Source organism: Lepus europaeus, chromosome 7 (assembly GCF_033115175.1).
Source record: "Lepus europaeus isolate LE1 chromosome 7, mLepTim1.pri, whole genome shotgun sequence".
Taxonomy (NCBI): Eukaryota; Metazoa; Chordata; class Mammalia; order Lagomorpha; family Leporidae; genus Lepus; species Lepus europaeus.
Window position 1 is genome coordinate 61,385,280 of NC_084833.1, and position 17,359 is coordinate 61,402,638.

General features: G+C 45.8%; 2 protein-coding genes across 13 annotated transcripts in view; one reads left to right on the plus strand and one right to left on the minus strand.

Moving 5' to 3' along the window:
- PGAP2 (post-GPI attachment to proteins 2) overlaps window positions 1–2,289 on the minus strand; it is a 30,074-nt gene extending 27,785 nt beyond the window's left edge. For 2 of the 5 annotated variants that reach the window (XM_062196613.1, XM_062196611.1), the window contains exon 1: window positions 2,191–2,289. Coding sequence is in view for 1 of the 5 variants with exons in the window: in XM_062196619.1 (XP_062052603.1) it covers window positions 2,191–2,193 (3 nt within the window). In the remaining 4 variants the exon portion in view is untranslated. The remainder of the gene's footprint in view (window positions 1–2,190) is intronic. The other 3 variants (XM_062196617.1, XM_062196615.1, XM_062196619.1) reach the window with 2 other exon arrangements.
- Window positions 2,290–2,681: 392 nt separating this feature from the next.
- Window positions 2,682–17,359, plus strand: part of NUP98 (nucleoporin 98 and 96 precursor) — a 139,157-nt gene continuing 124,479 nt past the window's right edge. For 7 of the 8 annotated variants that reach the window (XM_062196630.1, XM_062196631.1, XM_062196626.1 and 4 more), the window contains exon 1: window positions 2,682–2,798. The gene's annotated coding sequence lies outside the window, so the exon portion shown is untranslated. Of the gene's footprint in view, window positions 2,799–3,026; window positions 3,046–17,359 lie in introns of those variants that run through there. The other variant, XM_062196625.1, reaches the window with a different exon arrangement.

Genomic DNA, 17,359 nt, shown 5'->3' on the forward strand with positions numbered 1-17,359 from the left:
AAGGAAATTTAAGTTCAGGGGCCAGGAAAATTTTCCTGAGTTCATACAGCTGTACATGGCTGGGAACAGATTTTTTTTTTTTTTTTTTTTTTTTTTTGACAGGCAGAATGGATAGTGAGAGAGAGAGACAGAGAGAAAGGTCTTCCTTTTTGCCCTTGGTTCACCCTCCAATGGCCGCTGCGGCTGGCGCATCTCGCTGATCCAAAGCCAGGAGCCAGGTGCTTCTTCTGGTCTCCCATGCGGGTGCAGGGCCCAAGCACTTGGGCCATCATTCACTGCCTTCCTGGGTCATAGCAGAGAGCTGGCCTGGAAGAGGGGCAACCGGGATAGAACCCGGCGCCCTGACCGGGACTAGAACCCGGTGTGCCGGCACCGCAAGGCGGAGCATTAGCCTGTTAAGCCACGGCGCCGGCCTGGGAACAGATTTACACCCAGGGTTCTCTGATTCCAAAGACCAATATTTCTACTACTACTGTTCTCCTACTTAAGAATTCACTGATTTAGGGGTGGCGTTCTGGCATACTGGGTAAAGCTACCACCTGTGATGCCAGCATTCCATATGGGTGCCGGTTCGAGTCCCAGCTGCTCCACTTCTGATCCAGCTCACTGCTAATAGTCTGGGAAAAGCAGCAAGAAATGGTCCAAGTACTTGGGCCCCTGCCACCTAAGTGGGAGACCTGGATGAAGCTCCTGGCTCCTGGCTTCATATTGTTCCAGTCCTGGCCATTGCAGCCATCTGCGGAGTGATCCAGCAGATGAGATGGAAGACCTCTTTGTCACTCTCTTTCTCTGATTTGCAAATAAAATGAATACATCTTTTTTAAAAAAAGAATTCACTGATTCATGCATCAACCATAAAAAATGCACCTACTGTGCACTTAGTCTTAAAATATAAATGTTCTGGAGGGCAGTGAGTAGGCCACTCTACCTACCCACAGAAAGATAATGACTTTCTGATGTAAAGACAGCAGGAGGAGTGTTTGAATGGACCACTTAGGAGATGTTTAAGCTAGCTTTACTATTTGGTCATCTATACATTTTTTTTTCTTCAAGCATTTACTAAGCACATATGATGTTAAGTGTTTCTTCCAGCCACAATCATATTCCATCTTTATAACCATTGTACTTAAATATTGTTTTCTTTGAGAGGCAGACAGAGAGCTCCTATCTGATTCAACTCCTAAATGCCTGCACAGGCCAGGGCTGGGCTGAAGTGGAAGCCTGGAGCCGGAAACTCAAGGGTCTCCCATGTGGATGACAGGAACTAAACTATTTGAGCCATCAGCACTGCCTCCCAGAAACTGCACTGGTAGGGAACTGGAGTCAGGAGCTGGAATGAACCCAGAGGCACTTTGGAACTGAACTCAGCAACCAAGTGGTATTTTAACTGCTAGGCCAACACCAGTCCCACTACTCCACTTTACAACAGGTCAGTTATCTCTAATTCCTTGCTACCACTGAAAACTCATCTAAGCTTTAGACAAGGCTCGCTTGTTTTCATGGTCCAGGAGGGGTGGTGGCGGACATGTGTTCTGCACACTCCACTTTCTAAACACTGCTGCTGCTACTCTGTGTGAGAGCCTCAGCCACCAGAGGTCTAGTTTCTAGAACAAGCCCACCTCTGCTTCTTGTAATACCAGGTTTCTCTGGGCTAGGCCCTGGCAGGAAAAGAGCAAGAGGATGAAAACGCAGCTCTCTGATCTCTAAAAGCCCCCAGCAAAGAAAACCAGAAAGTGAATAAATAACAGGATACAAAGTGACAAGGTTGTAACAGAGACCTAACCAAGCATTAAGCAGCTTGCTGGGAAAAGTCAGCAAATGCGGGGACATCTGAACCAGGCCTTTAAGAGTAAGTATGGGTTCTCAACGTTCAAATGTGACAGAAGTTCTAAGAATCCTTAGTTGTACCGGAATCTAAGGTTGGCCATTCCCCTACAGGATCTCTAATGTCCATAATGTCTATCCTAGGGATAAAGGGGAAGGGTGTGTGCTGGTGCGGGCATGGGTTAAGAGATAAGGAGGTAGGGATTTAGGGCCTCTTAGCCACAGAATAGCTTTGCGGACAGATGCACCTCCTAGGAAGAGCGGCCAGCTCCGCACGTGGTCTGGCCAGGAAGTGTGAGCAGGGCGAGGAGGAAGCCTTCCCATCACCGCCCGCGGACTGGGGCAAGAAAAGGGTAGAATAGTTACCATGCCATCCTGGGGCCTTCCCTCTGATTGGCCCCTGCTCCCGCAGCCCGAGTCTCTCCGCTCGAAGGAAGGGGGCGGAGTCTCCAGGTAGCGTCATCACTCTTCTCCTACATCCCGCCCAGTGCACACCAGTCTGGCCACTCACTAGCCCCCTTCGAGGAGCCCTGTGTGACGTCAAGACTCTCTCCCAGCCAACCCCGGCTGTGAGGGGCGGGACTCCACGTACCTCCCACAGGCCCTCCCCTTTCTCTCCCTAACTCCATTTGACCCTCCTCTTCCCCCCCCCTTCCGAAGACCGCCCTCACGTTCGGTTTCAAAAGACCCAGTGCCCAATGACTAACAGGGCGAACCTAGAGTGGCGGCCGGGTCTGCCAATGCGCAGGCGGCGAGGGCGGAGCGCCCGGACCGAGCCTCTGACGGCGGGCGGCGTGTGACGCAGTCGGGCCCTCTGCGCGCTGCGCCTGAAGCGGCGGTCGGGAGCGGCGGCGGCGGTGGCGGCGGCGACGACGACGACGGTTTCTTGGCAGCCTCGCGCTGCTCTGTGAGCGGCGGCCGGCGGCCGGGCCTGGGCCCTCACTCCGGACACTTCCCCTCCCCCCCGCAGCGCGGTAAGTCGGGGCCGGCGGCGGCGGCGGCGAGGGACCGGGCAGGCTCCTCCTCCCCTCTGGGCGGGCGGGTGCGCGGGGCGTCCCAGGCCCGCGGCGCCGAAGTCTCGCGCCCGGGCGCGCACCTTCTGACCGGCGGCGGGGGGCGGGGCCCGTTGCGCTGCGGGCCGGAGGAGCGGATCGACCTCGGTGGGGTGTAGGCCCGGGGGTCTCCAGATGCAGCCCACGCTTGGGGAGCGTCCATCTGCCTGTTCGTACTCATTCATTCGCTTGGCGGTGATTAGGAGCCCTCGGGGGCCGGCCTTTGCCGGGGCAGAGCGGGGAGAGCCAGGATAAGGTCTCCGACTCACTTCCTCGACTGTCGTGCGGGGTGGGCTTTATTTGCCTTGGTTTCCCCGTAGGAGAAATGGGCAGCCCGAGAGTTAGGGTGGGTGAGTCGGAAGTTTGTAGGGTTCTGAAGACAGTATACAAGAATTAGGGTCGGTTCTGTGTAGTGAAAGGGTCGTGTCTTTTTTCCACGTGTTGCGTATCAAGCCAGATTTTAAAAATTGGATTTCTGGCTAACTGTAACCTTAAGGACCTTAGAGATTATTCAAATCAACCCCCATAGCCTGCATCACATCCAGGTTTTATAGATGGGGAAACTGAAGCCCAGAGGCGGAGACAGCATTAGCGAATGCCAGATCTCTCGACTCCGTTTCGAAATGTGTCTGTTACCCCACCCTCCCTGGATGCGTGTTCCAGTCTCCCATTATTAAGGATTTTCTTGAGGGAGGGGAGCAGAGGCATTCAGTAGTTAGAAGTAGACTTACCTTCAATAGCCTGACGGCTTTAGTTGCTACCAGCTCTGTGCATGGCCAGGTAGAAGCTTCGTTAGTAATCTCTTAACCTAGACTGCCATTACTAAAAAGTGGGTTTGAAAATGGCAGTGGTGTATGTACTGGAAAGGAATCTATACCGCTGGGGATCGTTGTCCAGTTTCCTATTAGAAATCTGAATTTTTTCACTGTGTGGCTGAGGATTCATAGTACGGTTGCTACAACAGTACTGTTGTAGGAACCATCACAAGACTTAAAAAGCTACACAATCACTTTGTAGTTGTACCTTGGAACTCATGGTTTGGCTCGGGTGCGGAATTCAAAGTGAGGTATTGTGGTAGGGTAAGGCAAGGAAATTAAACTCTTGGTTTCCCCGTAGGAGAAATGGGCAGCCCGAGAGTTAGGGTGGGTGAGTCGGAAGTTTGTAGGGTTCTGAAGACAGTATACAAGAATTAGGGTCGGTTCTGTGTAGTGAAAGGGTCGTGTCTTTTTTCCACGTGTTGCATATCAAGCCAGATTTTAAAAATTGGATTTCTGGCTAACTGTAACCTTAAGGACCTTAGAGAATGAATTGGAAGAACCAAAAAAGCCATGAGCATTCCCTGTTAAGAGTCTTAGAAATTGCAAAGGAAACACTAGTTAACTGGGTGGCAGACAGTATATTTGCTTGGTGAAGGAAATTGATCTATTTTAAAAGCCAAATCAGAGGTAGAACAGGATGAATGCACTAGGAAATGCTTCGACAGAATTATTTTGACTCACTTAAGATTGGATGAAATTGAATTAGTTGCCACGGTGGTCTGTTCACATCTGTTAGATTGTCACCTTGCTGTTGTTTAGATGACAAAGCAAAAACTGAAAACTAGTAGTGCTTAAGAGAGGAAGGGAACTGTAGTCTAAATATTAAAATGTGAACAGTATATGTTTTCTGTGACATTTCTCAGTTAAAGCATCACCCTCTTCTGGGAAGCCTTTCCTGGCATTCTCTCTTCTAAGCTTCCCTAACACTTATTTGATGCTTCTATTTATAGCACATACCATTTTGTATTTTAGCTGTTTGTGTTTCTAGTAGATCATGGTAAAATGTTTTTTTATTTTGTACTCAGGTTGTTTTGCACATAGTAGGCCCTCATTTGCATTCAAGAATAAACAAATATAGAAGAGCTAAAACTACAGCTAGTCAGTAAAGAGGCTGGGTATTTGTGTGCTTCTAAAATTTGGGGGCCAGATAAGGGGTCCCATTCTGTTTATGTGTTATGTGGTACTTTGGTATTTGACTTTGTTTATGTCCACAGTTCCTGGATAACTAAAAGCAAATAAAATTTTTAAGGAACCAAATGCAGAGCTTGGGAACAATTGGTCATATTATTTTACTGTAATATTTACGTGGAGGCAGTTAATGTAGGAAGTAGAAGAAGTAGGACTGATGTTTAATTTCCAGTGAAGAGACAACTGTAATTGTGCAATTTGTTGAAAGGTTAGAGAAATAAGAGATTTAGATTGACCAGTCAGAGGCAGGGTATGAAAACATCTACTGAGCAGGGTTTCTTTGGCACTGTTGACACTTTGGGCCAGATTTATTGTGGTGAACTCTCTTTAGTCTTGTAGGATTTTTAGCATTTTAGCATTCCTATCCTATCATTAGATAACCCTAACACCTCTTCTCAAGTTACAACAATTGAGAATGTCTCAAGAAATTGTCAGTTGTCCCTGTTTGAGACTATTGCTCTAGTGAAAACATTCTTAGTATTAGTAAAATCATACGTACCTTTATCTTATGTTTATAGTCAGTTAATAAATTGCATTTTGTTGGAATAATTATGAAAAACCCTTCTGTTGTCAAGTTCTGGTATTGGGAAGCTGAAGAGCTAAGAGTCCTAGAGTCACTTTCTGTAGTTCCTATTTCAGTTCTGTGGTAGCTTCCCTTTCTCTTAAATGGGAGAAATCAGGGTCTTGTTTGAAAGAGGGTAGGCCATTATGCAAATCAATATATATCTGTATTTCTGTACAAGGGACACAAGAGCTTGTAATTTGTATTGGTGTGATTACATGTAAGCTATTCTGCTATCTTTCCATTTCACTCATATACTTGATGCCATCATATGGCATGGATCCAGGTCTTGTCTCTTTGCAGTGATGTAGTAAACACTGAGAATTATTTGCTATATTGAAGTTTGTACTTAATTTAGAGAAATGGAAAACGTGCAATGTTTTAGTGGAGAAGTAAAAAATTATTTCTTAAAATGTAGCTCTAAATAGCTAAATCTGTGACACTAAGAGTTTAAGCTGATGCATGGGGCAGTAGGGTAGACCAGAAGATGCGAACCTGGAGGCAGGCAGAGGAATTAGGAGGTGGTTATAGCAATGGGATAGTGGCTCTCTGTGGTCTCCAGACTCCTTTAAACTTTCTAAAATTGTTAAAGACTCAAACAGGTTTTGCTTAAATGAGTTTTCTATTGATACTGTATTAGAAATTAAAACAAATTTATAAAAACCTCAAGTAAATGACAGTATTATGAAAAGTAATTTTAAAATTTAGTGAAAAAGTGGGCTTAACAGAAGATCACTTTGTGTATCAGGCTTCTGTTTGACAGTTGATATTTTGTTTTTGGTGAAGTATGTGAAGAAAATTTAGTCTCATACAGATAATTTAGTTGGGAAAAGTCATATTTTAATAGCTTTTTTTAGATATTTGCTGACATATTTCTTTGAGACTACACTGAAACCTTTTTTTTTTTTTTTTTTTTAAGATTTTATCTGTTTATTAGAAAGTCAGAGTTACACAGAGAGAGGAGAGGCAGAGAGAGAAAGAGAGAGGTTTTCTAACTGCTGGTTCACTCCCCAGTTGGCTGCAATGGCCAGAGCTGCGCCAATCTGAAGTCAGGAGCCAGGAGCTTCCTCCATGTATTCCCACACAGGTGCAAGGTCACAAGGACTTGGGCCATCTTCTACTGCTTTGCTAGGCCATAGCAGAAAGCTGGATAGGAAGTGGAGCAAGCAATTGGGACTCGAACCAGAGCCCATATGGGATGCTGGCACTGCAGGCAGCCCCTTTACCCACTATGCCACTGCACCAGCCCCCCACTGAAACCTTTTTAAAGATTCTATGCCATATGGAGTCTGAAGCCATGTCATTGAACTTCTGTACTGTTACATTAAAATTCACTGTTAGATCTTGTACTTTAAATAGATCTTCACTCTTGCATTTTATTTATTAAGATGTATTTATTTATTTGAAAGAGCTACAGAGAGAGGAAGAGACACACAGAGAGATTTTCTGTACACTGGTTCACACCCAGATTGCTGCAGCAACCAGGCCTGGGGCAGGTGAAGCCAGGAGCCAGAAGCTTCATCAGGGTCTTCTACTTGAGTCACAGGGACCCCAACACTTGGGCCATCCTCCACTGCTTTTCCCATGCCATTAGTAGAGAGCTGAATCAGAAGCCACTCGCAGGGAATGGCTTTACCTGCTACTCCACAACTTTGGCCCTATTATTATTATTATTAATGTGTACTTTATAACATCATGCATTGAGTGTCTGGAAATCTGGTTAACTGAGTTATACAACTATATTTATACAGTTCTTTTTTTTTTTTTTTTGGCAGGCAGAGTGGATAGTGAGAGAGACAGAGAGAAATGTCTTCCTTTTCCGTTGGTTCATCCCCCAGTGGCCGCTGTGGCTGGTGCATCTCGCTGATCTGAAGCCAGGAGCCAGGTGCTTCTCCTGGTCTCCCATGCGGGTGCAGGGCCCAAGGACTTGGGTCATCCTCCACTGCACTCCCGGCCACAGCAGAGAGCTTCACTGGAAGAGGAGCAACCGGACCAGAATCCGGTGCCCTGACCGGGAGTAGAACCCGATGTGCTGGCGCCGCATGTGGAGGATTAGCCTATTGAGCCATGGCATGGGCCATACAGTTCTTAATATTTTCAGCTATCTCATTTGATAAGTCTTTTTTTTTTTTTTTTTTTTTTTTGACAGGCAGAGTGGACAGAGAGAGAGAGAGAGAGACAGAGAGAAAGGTCTTCCTTTTTGCCGTTGGTTCACCCTCCAATGGCCGCTGCGGCTGGCGCATCTCGCTGATCCGAAGCCAGGAGCCAGGTGCTTCTCCTGGTCTCCCATGCGGGTGCAGGGCCCAAGCACTTGGGCCATCCTCCACCGCCTTCCTGGGCCATAGCAGAGAGCTGGCCTGGAAGAGGGACAACCGGGATAGAATCCGGCGCCCCGACCGGGACTAGAACCCGGTGTGCTGGCGCCACAAGGCGGAGGATTAGCCTGTTAAGCCACGGCGCTGGCCTCATTTGATAAGTCTTTTTAAGAATTGGGAAGCTGTTGGGGCTAGTGCCGTGGCGCAGTAGGTTAATCCTCCGTCTGTGGCACCGGCATCGTATATGAGCGCCGGTTCTAGTCCTAGCTGCTCCTCTTCCGATCCAGCTCTCTGCTATGGCCTGGGAAAGCAGTAGAAGATGGCTCAAGTGCTTGGGTCCCTGCACCCACATGGGAGACCTGGAAGAAGCGCCTGGCTCCTGGCTTCGGATTGGCATAGCTCTGGCCATTGCGGCCATTTGGGAGTGAACCAACGGAAGGAAGACCTTTCTCTCTGTCTCTCCCTCTCACTGTCTGTAACTCTACCTCTCAAATAAATAAATAAAAAAATCGGCCGGCGCCATGGCTTAACAGGCTAATCCTCCGCCTTGCGGTGCCGGCACACCAGGTTCTAGTCCCGGTTGGGGTGCCGGATTCTATCCCGGTTGCCCCTCCTCCAGGCCAGCTCTCTGCTATGGCCCAGGAAGGCAGTGGAGGATGGCCCAAGTGCTTGGGCCCTGCACCCGCATGGGAGACCAGGAGAAGCACCTGGCTCCTGGCTTCGGATCAGCGAGATGCGCTGGCTGCAGCGACCATTGGAGGGTGAACCAACGGCAAAAAGGAAGACCTTTCTTTCTGTCTCTCTCACTATCCACTCTGCCTGTCAAAAAAAAAAAAAAAAAAAAAAATTGGGAAGCTGATAAGCTCTGAGTAGTGAGTATGTTTTCAACATTCTAATCTGCTTAAAATTTTTTTAAAAATATTTATTTGAGAGGTAGAGTTACACAGAGAGAGAGAGAGAGTCTTCCATCTGATGGTTCACTCCCAGATGGCCACAATAGCCGGAGCTGTGCTGATCCAAAGCCAGGAGCCAGGAGTTTATTCCAGGTCTCCCACGTGGGTGCAGGGGCCCAAGGACTTGGGCCATCTTCTGCTTTCCCTGGCCACAGCAGAGAGCTGGACAGGGAATGGAGCAGCCGGGTCTGGACCGGCACTTCAGGCCAGGGCCACTGAGCCACAATGCCTGCCCCCTGCGTAAAATCTTAGTAGCTATCGTTTGTCATTTATATTTTAAATAAAATTGTGATGGTTCACAAAGAAAGCAGTTAATTCAGCTTTCAAAAGTAGTCACACAAGTGATTTTCCTTGAATCAACTCTGAGTTTCAATCCATTGAAGTGCTTTAGGAGTTCTTCCCAAAGAATAATCAAAATATTTAAAAGATGTGTGCTGGGGCTGGCACTTTGGCACAGTAGGTTAACCTTCCTCCTGCAGTGCTAGAATCCCTTATGGATACAGCTTCGAATCCTGGCTTCTCCCCTTCCAATCCAGCTCCCTGCTAATGAGCCTGGGTAAGCAGCAGAGAATGGCCCAGGAGCTTGAGCCCCCTGCATCCATGTGGGAGACTTGAGAAGAAGCTCCTGGCTCCTGGCTTCAGCCTGGACCAGCCCTGACCATTGCTGCCATTTGGGGAGTGAACCAGCAGATGGAAGATCTGTTTTTCCTTCTCTCTGACTTTCAAGTAAATAAAATCCTTAAAAAAATACTCTGCCGGCACTGCAGGCAGAGGCTTAACCTACTACACCACAGTGTAGACCCCTAAGTTTTTTTTTTTTAATGTGTACTGAAAATTAATATACTTAATAAGTTCTTTATCAAGAGCATTGTTAAGTGAAAGTGGAATTATTTTGTACTACAAGTGGATGGCAAGTGGATGAAGAATTCATTGGCTGTTAGCATAGTACACTTTGGGGCTATTGCTTTGATTCATGCTAAGATTCCAGCATTTTTTTAATTCCTTAAGATTATTTTGGAGCTGGTGCTGCCAGCATCTTATATGGGCACCAATTTGAGTCTCAGCTGCTCTACTTCTGATCTAACTCCCTGCTAATGTGCCTGGGAAAGCAGCAGAAGATGGCCCAAGTGCTTGCGCCCCTGCACCCACATGGGAGACCTGGAAGAAGCTTCTGGCTCCTGGCTTTGGATTGTCTCAGCTCCTACCATTGTGGCCATTTGGGGAGTGAATCAGCGCTTGGAAGATGTCTCCCTCTGCCTCTGTCTACCTCTGCCTTTCTAATTAAATCTTAAACTAAATAAATCTTAAAAAAAAAAAAAAAAAGAAAGAAACCCAAAGATTTATTTATTTGAAAGGCAGAATTAGAGAGAGAGACAGACAGACAGAGAGATCTTTCATCCACTGTTTCAATCCCCAAATGGCCATGACAGTCAGGGCTGGGCCAGTCTGAAGCCTGGAGCCAGGGGCTGCTTCCATGTCTCCCATGTGGGTACAGGGGCCCAAGCACTTGGGCCATCTTCTGCTGCTTTCCCAGGCACATTAGCAGGGAGCTGGATTGGTAATGGAGCAGCCAGGACTTGAACCGGCACCCGTAAGGGATGCCGGCGTCGCAGGTGGCAGCTTATACCACAACACTGGCCAATCTTGGGGATTTCTAGAAGTCTTCACATAACTTTTTGGTCTGAAGAACATGAATTTTCAGACTGGTTAATAGAGCCTTAAGGTGCTTTGGAGGGCTGAACTAGTAGGGTTCTACTGTACTCACCTCCTTTTTACTTCAATCAGAACAGCTTCTGCTTATGTCTGTTTTATGTTTTGGGTTTCATAGTTAAACATTTAAAAATCATTGATCAAGGGGAGAAGAATGAGCACACCCAATTTAGGCCTGTCCACGAAGGGAACAATTCTTATTCTATAAACGTATGTTACAATCTGGGGGTCAACGCTGTGGCACAGCAGATTAAAACCCTGGCCTGCAGTGTAGGCATCCCATATGGTGCCAATTTGAGTCCTGGCTGCTTCACTTCTAATCCAGCTCCCTACTAATGTGCCTGGGAAAGAAGTGAAGGATGGCTCAAGTTATTTGATCCCCGCACCCATGGGTCACACCCAGGAGAAGCTCCTGACTTCAGATTGGCTGAGCTCTGGCCGTTGCAGCCATTTGGGGAGTGAACCAGCATATGGGAGACCTCGAACTCTTTCAAATAAATAAAATAAATCTTAAAAAAATATATATTACAGTCGCTGATCATTTCACACCTTTCTTTTTCACACACACAAAATTTATTAGTATCTACACACCTGTCTTGCCAGAGTAAGCTTCTTAAGGAATAGGCAAATGGATTTGTAAACAAAAAAGGCAATTGGATTGGAATTGACATGGTGGTGCAATGTGTTAAGCTGGTGCGTGCAGTGCCAGCATCCCATATGGTCACCATTTCGAGTCCTAGCTGCTCTACTTCAATCCAGCTCCCTGCTAATATGCCTGGGAAAGCAGTGGAGATGGCCCAAGTACTTATGTCCCTAACAGCATCTGGGAGACCCGATGGAATTCTTTTTTTTTTTATTTAAGATTTGTTTATTTGAAAGTCAGAGTTGAGAGAGAGAGAGAGACAGATCGGTCTTCTATCTGATGGTTCACTCCCCAATTAGCCGCAATGACCGGAGCTGTGCCTATCCGAAGCCAGTATCTTCTTCTGGGTCTCCCACGTGGGTGCAGGGGCCCAAGGACTTGGGCCATCTTCTACTGCTTTCCCAGGCGGAAGTGGAGCAGCTAGGTCTTGAACTGGTGCCCATAAGGGATGCCGGTGCTTCAGGCCAGGGAGTTAACCCACTGTGCTCCGCCCTTCACCGCCCCCCCCCCCCACGGAATTCTTAAATATTGACTTCAGGCGCCGTGGCTCAATAGGCTAATCCTCCACCTTGCGGCGCCGGCACACGGCACACCGGGTTCTAGTCCCGGTCGGGGCACCGATCCTGTCCCGGTTGCCCCTCTTCCAGGCCAGCTCTCTGCTGTGGCCAGGGAGTGCAGTGGAGGATGGCCCAAGTGCTTGGGCCCTGCACCCCATGGGAGACCAGGAGAAGCACCTGGCTCCTGGCTTCGGATCAGCGCGGTGCGCCGGCCGCAGCGCGCTACCGCGGCGGCCATTGGAGGGTGAACCAACAGCAAAAGGAAGACCTTTCTCTCTGTCTCTCTCTCTACTGTCCACTCTGCCTGTCAAAAAAAAAAAAATTGACTTCAGCCTGGACCAGACTTGGCCTTTATGGCCATGTGTAGAGTGGATCCAGATAGAAGATCTCTACCTGTTTCTGCCTCTGCCTCTCTCTCTCTCTCTCTCTCTCTCTCTCTCTCTCTAACTTGGCCTTTCAAATAAATAAATATTTAAACAAAGAAAAAGGTAATTCATTATAGGAGTAGAGATTTGAGATGGGAGAGGAAGAGAATGAATGATTAAAATGCCTTAAATGTATGAGGAGTCTTCAAAAGTTTCGTGGAAAATGTGTATTATGAAAAAATGCATGAATCAAATTTTTTTGTTTCAAAATAAGCAACTTTTTAATTCTATTTTCCACAAAGTTTTTAAGGTACCTTCCTATTGTGTGTATGTGTGGACAGGGATTTGGTTTTGTTTGCAGTGGTACTTTATGGTTCAAAGTTGTTAGTGGATGACACATAATGGGAAATAAAATAGTCATTGTGTATGGAGGTGTGGCTAGGCATTGATCATCCTATACAGCAAGGGAAAATTATTTGACCTTGCTAATTAAAAATATTGTAAGATATCTGTTGAAAAACTAAACAAAAAACCTGCTTTTGAGGTGCTTTAGTTCTAGTAGCTTTGTTTTCCAGTAGTCTTTGCTGTAGTCTGTATAATTGCTGTTGGTTAGCTCTAGAAATTGAGCTCTCACAGACTGAATATTATGACTTAATACAATTAAGCAGTAACAAGTGGCAGAGGTTTTCTTTTTTTAAACTTTTTGTTTTGAATTAAGTTTCAATTTACAGAGAGTTGTAAAGACAGTGGCAGATAATTTAAAGACAGATTTTCTCAGATCTAATGTACTCTTCACTGTAAAATTATGAGTGTTATGTTAAAGGGATAAAAAATACTGCTCAATACTATGAGAAATGAGCTGTATTAAAGATTAGAGATTTTTAAAAATTAATTTACACTCCAAAATCAAGATGCTTTTTACCAGAGCAACAAATAGTTCCCATACTCAAAGGGCAGGTCTAACAACAAATAGATTGCGTAACTAAAAACAGCTGGGAGATACTAGTTTATGTAACCCGGTTGGAAGTGAGTGGAAGGGAAGGGTTTTTATACTGTAAGAGTCTGAAAGATCTAATCCAGGACAATTTGGTGAAGCAAGTGACACCTGAGCAACACTTTTTAGAAAGAAAATGGGATTTTTTGAGAGAGGAGTGAATGCTGTAACCAAGGGAATAGCTTAATTATCCATTGTAGGCTGGATACCATAAGTCAGAATAGTAGGATAATAGGATAGTTTTGCTGAGGTGTAGTATTAGTTGATTGACACTAAGGTGATCTCTGAGAATTCTATGCAGCCCTCTTTTCTGATCCCTTCTGTCTTCATTCTCGGCAAAAATTGACAGTCATTTTTCCATTAACTGTGGATGATAATCCTTGCCTTTCCTGGGACTTCATGAAGATTAGATGAATGTATGAAAAAGTGCTTTGTAAAGTGGAAAGTACTATATTCGTCCATTCATCTAACAAATATTTACTATTTTTGCCCTTTGCTGACTGATAAAAAGAAACTCAGTGAAGTTGGGAAGGAAAAAGTGCTTCCCATTTGTTTACTTCCTGGAGTTAGAAAACAGCAAGCTGAAAATGCCTTAGGAAATTTGCTTTGTCATTCATATTGCACTTAAAGTTTCTTGCTAATTATGTTTTTTGTTTGTTTTTTAAGGGAAAGGGTTTATTGGGGGAACCCAACTGACCAGAGGGAAGATGCGAAGAAGAGGGAGAATGAGAGTTTAAGAAAGAGATCAAGAGACAGAGAGAAAAAGAGAAAGAGAGATCGAGAGAGAGTGAGGGAGAGAAAAGAGAGTGTTTGTTTTTAAGATTTATTTAGTTACTTGAGTAACTAAATAACTTGAGTTAGAGAAAGAGATCTTAACATCTGTTGGTCACTCCCCAAGTGGCTGCAACAGCCAGAGCTGAGCCACTCCAAAGCCAGGAATCAGGAGCTTCCTCCAGGTCTCCCACATAGGTGCAGGGGTCCAAGCACTTGGGCCGTATTCTTCTGCTTTCCCAGGTGTACTATCAGGGAGCTGGATCAGAAGGGGAGCACCTGGGTCTTGAACTGGCGCCTATATAGGATGCCAGTGCCGCAGGTGGCAGCTTTACCCACTATGCCACAGCACCGGCCCCAGTTTTTATCTTCCTTCCTTCCTTCCTTCCTTCCTTCCTTCCTTCCTTCCTTCCTTCCTTCCTTTCTTTCTTTCTTTCTTTCTTTCTTTCTTTCTTAAGATTTATTTATTTATTTGAAAGGCAGGGTACAGAGAGAGGAGAGACAGATCTTCCATCTGCTGGTTCACTCCCCAAATGGTGGCAATGGCAGGAGCTAGGCCAATTGGAAGCGAGGATCCAGGAGCTTTTTTTCTGGTCTCCAGCGTGGTTGCAGGGGCCCAAGGACTTGGACCATCCTCTGCTGCTTTCCCAGGAGTATTGGGAGGGAGCTGGATAGGAAGTGGAGCAGCCAGCACCCGTATGGGATGCTGGTACTGCAAACGGTGGTTTTACCTGCTACACAGTGCCAGCCCCAGGTTTTAATGTTTCTTGTCCACTACTTTTCTGGGTAGAAAACTAAATTTTGTCATTGTATCTGGAGTTCACAGAGCTCACAAAAGGTAGTTATATAAACCAGGACATCAATTTATTGACTTTATTTGAGACACTAGGGGAATATATTGCTGTCCAGTGACTGCTGATATGTATTATTATTATTATTATTATTATTTTAATTATTATTATTTTAATTTGAAAGGCACAGTGATAGAGGCAGAGAGAAAGAAATAGAGATCTTCAATTTGTTGGTTCAATCCCCAGATGGTCATGATGATTGGGGCTGGTCCAGGCCGAATCCAGGAGACAGGAACTCCATTTAGGTCTCCCACGTGGGTACAGGGGTCCAAGTACTTTGGGCCATCTTCTGTTGCTCTCCCAGGCACAATAGCCGCGAGCTGGATTCGAAGTGGAGCAGCCGGAACTTGAACCAGTGCTCTGATCTGGGATCTGGCGTCTCAGGCAGCGGCTTACTCTGCTGCACCACACTAGCACCACCCCTCCCCAGGTATCATTAAGGCTGCTACTTCCTTGAGGCTGAGGGTCTGAGTTATTAGAAAGCTGTGTATACAGGGTAGAGTGAAACTAAGGGTAAAATTAAGTTTTTCTATATAGCACTATTGTTATTTCTTCTTTCTAAGTGTATCTTATATCAGACACCCCCTCCCCCCAATGCAATAAGTCTGTCCATAAAGAAAAAAAAAATAAAGGTTAACTTTGTAAGAAAGTTGTTCTAGGCCATGGAAATGTATTATAAATTGTCCTTACTCCATAAAAGAGGTACTTCTGGTGACTAGAATTGGCATATTTGCCAGAGAAGTGCCTTTCCCTTATAATGCTGGATCAGTACTGATGAATTTTGGTTTTGTAGCTCCCCATTTATAGTGAATGCAGCAAAGTCATTTTCCTTTAGTTGGCAATGTTCTATCTATATCTCTGGGTATCTAGACCCTAGAAACATGGCTTCTGGAGTCTAATAGCTTTGTGTCCTAGACAAGTTACTACTTGTGCCTCAGTTTCACCATTCATAAAACAGGGATAAAAATACCTACCTCATTGGATCCTTGGGAAGTTTAAATGATATAACTGATTAAAAAGCATTTAAAGTAGTACCTGGGAAGAACTCAATCAAATACTATCTTATATTACTTCTTTTAGATTTTTAAGTTTAGGCTTGGCTAATATATTTAAAAAGCTAAAGACTTGAATGTTTAATATGTCTTTAAGCTTGAACAGCTTTATTTAGAAGGCAGAGCAAATCAGAGAGAGGGAGAGACTGAGCAAGATCTTCTGTCCATTGGTTACTCCCAAAATAGCTGCAACAGTTAGGGCTGGGCCACGCTGAAGCTAGGTGCTAGGAACTCCATCTGGGTCTGCCACACAGGAAATACTTCGACCACAGAAGCATTAGCAGGAAGCTGGAGCAGAAGTGGAGCAGCATCCATGACTCACTGGTGCTCTGATACAGGATGCAGGCATTCCAAGTAATGGCTTTACATGCTGTGGCACAATACCTGCTCCTTTAGTAGGTTTAGGTGTTCCACACATTTTAATATCTAGGGTTGCTTTTTTTTTTTTTTAATATTATTTATTTATTTGACAGGTAGAGTTACAGACAGTGAGCGGGGGGACTTCCTTCCGTTGGCTCACCCCCTAAATGGCCCCTGTGGCCGGCGCCGTGCCAATCCGAAGCCGGGAGCCAGGTGCTTCCTCCTGGTCTCCCGTGCGGGTGCAGGGCCCAAGCACTTGGGCCATCCTCCATTGTCCTCCCAGGCCACAGCAGAGAGCTGAACTGGAAGAAGAGCAACCGCGATAGAACCTGGTGCTCATATGGGATGCCGGCGCCGCAGGTGAAGGATTAACCAAGTGAGCCACCGTGCCGGGCCCTTTTGTTTGTTTTTTAAATGGATTTTACAGCACTCAATTAGATGATAAATTCTACCAGGAATCGTACAGTTTCCTTTGGTTGTGAGAATTTTTTTAAAGATTGATTTATTTATTTGAAAGGCAGGATAACAGAGAGAGAGAGAGAGAGAGGAGAGACAATGAGAGAGATCTTCTATCCAGTGGTTCACTTCCCAAATTGTCATGCCAGTCATGGCTGGGTCAGGCTGAAGCCAGGAGCCAGGAGCTTCTTTCGGGTCTCCCATGTGGGTACAGGGGCCTAAGGACTTGGGCCATCTTCTACTGCTTTCCTAGGTGCATTAGCAGGGAGCTGGATTGGACGTGGAGCAGCCAGGACTTGAACCAGCACCCATATGGATGCTGCTACTACAGGCAGTTGCTTAACCTGCTGCGCCACAGCACTGTCCTGAGAATTAATCTAACATAATTTCATTTTTAAATTAGAACTTATTTCTAACGTAATTTGATTATTCTATATTTAGAAAAACATCTTGGGGCTGACGCCATGGCTCACTTGGTTAATCTTCCACCTGTGGAGCCAGCATCCCATATGGGTGCCGGTTCTAGTCCTGGCTGCTCCTCTTCCAGTCCAGCTCTCCACTGTGGCCCAGGAGGGCAGTGGAGGATGGCCCAAGTGCTTGGGTCCTGCACCAGCATGGGAAACCAGGAGGAAGCACCTGGCTCCCGGCTTCGGATTGGCACAGCCCCAGCCATGGCAGCCATTTCTGGGGTGAACTAATGGAAGGAAGACCTCTCTGTCTCTCCCTCTCACGGTCTGTAACTCTACCTCTCAATACATTAAAAAAAAAAAAAAAGAAGAAGAAAGAAAAAAATCTTAGTGGTGATTGTCATAAATTTAGAAAATGAGTACATCCATTCTGGGATAGTATACAAATGATATTCTCCAATCCTGGATAAATTCATTATAT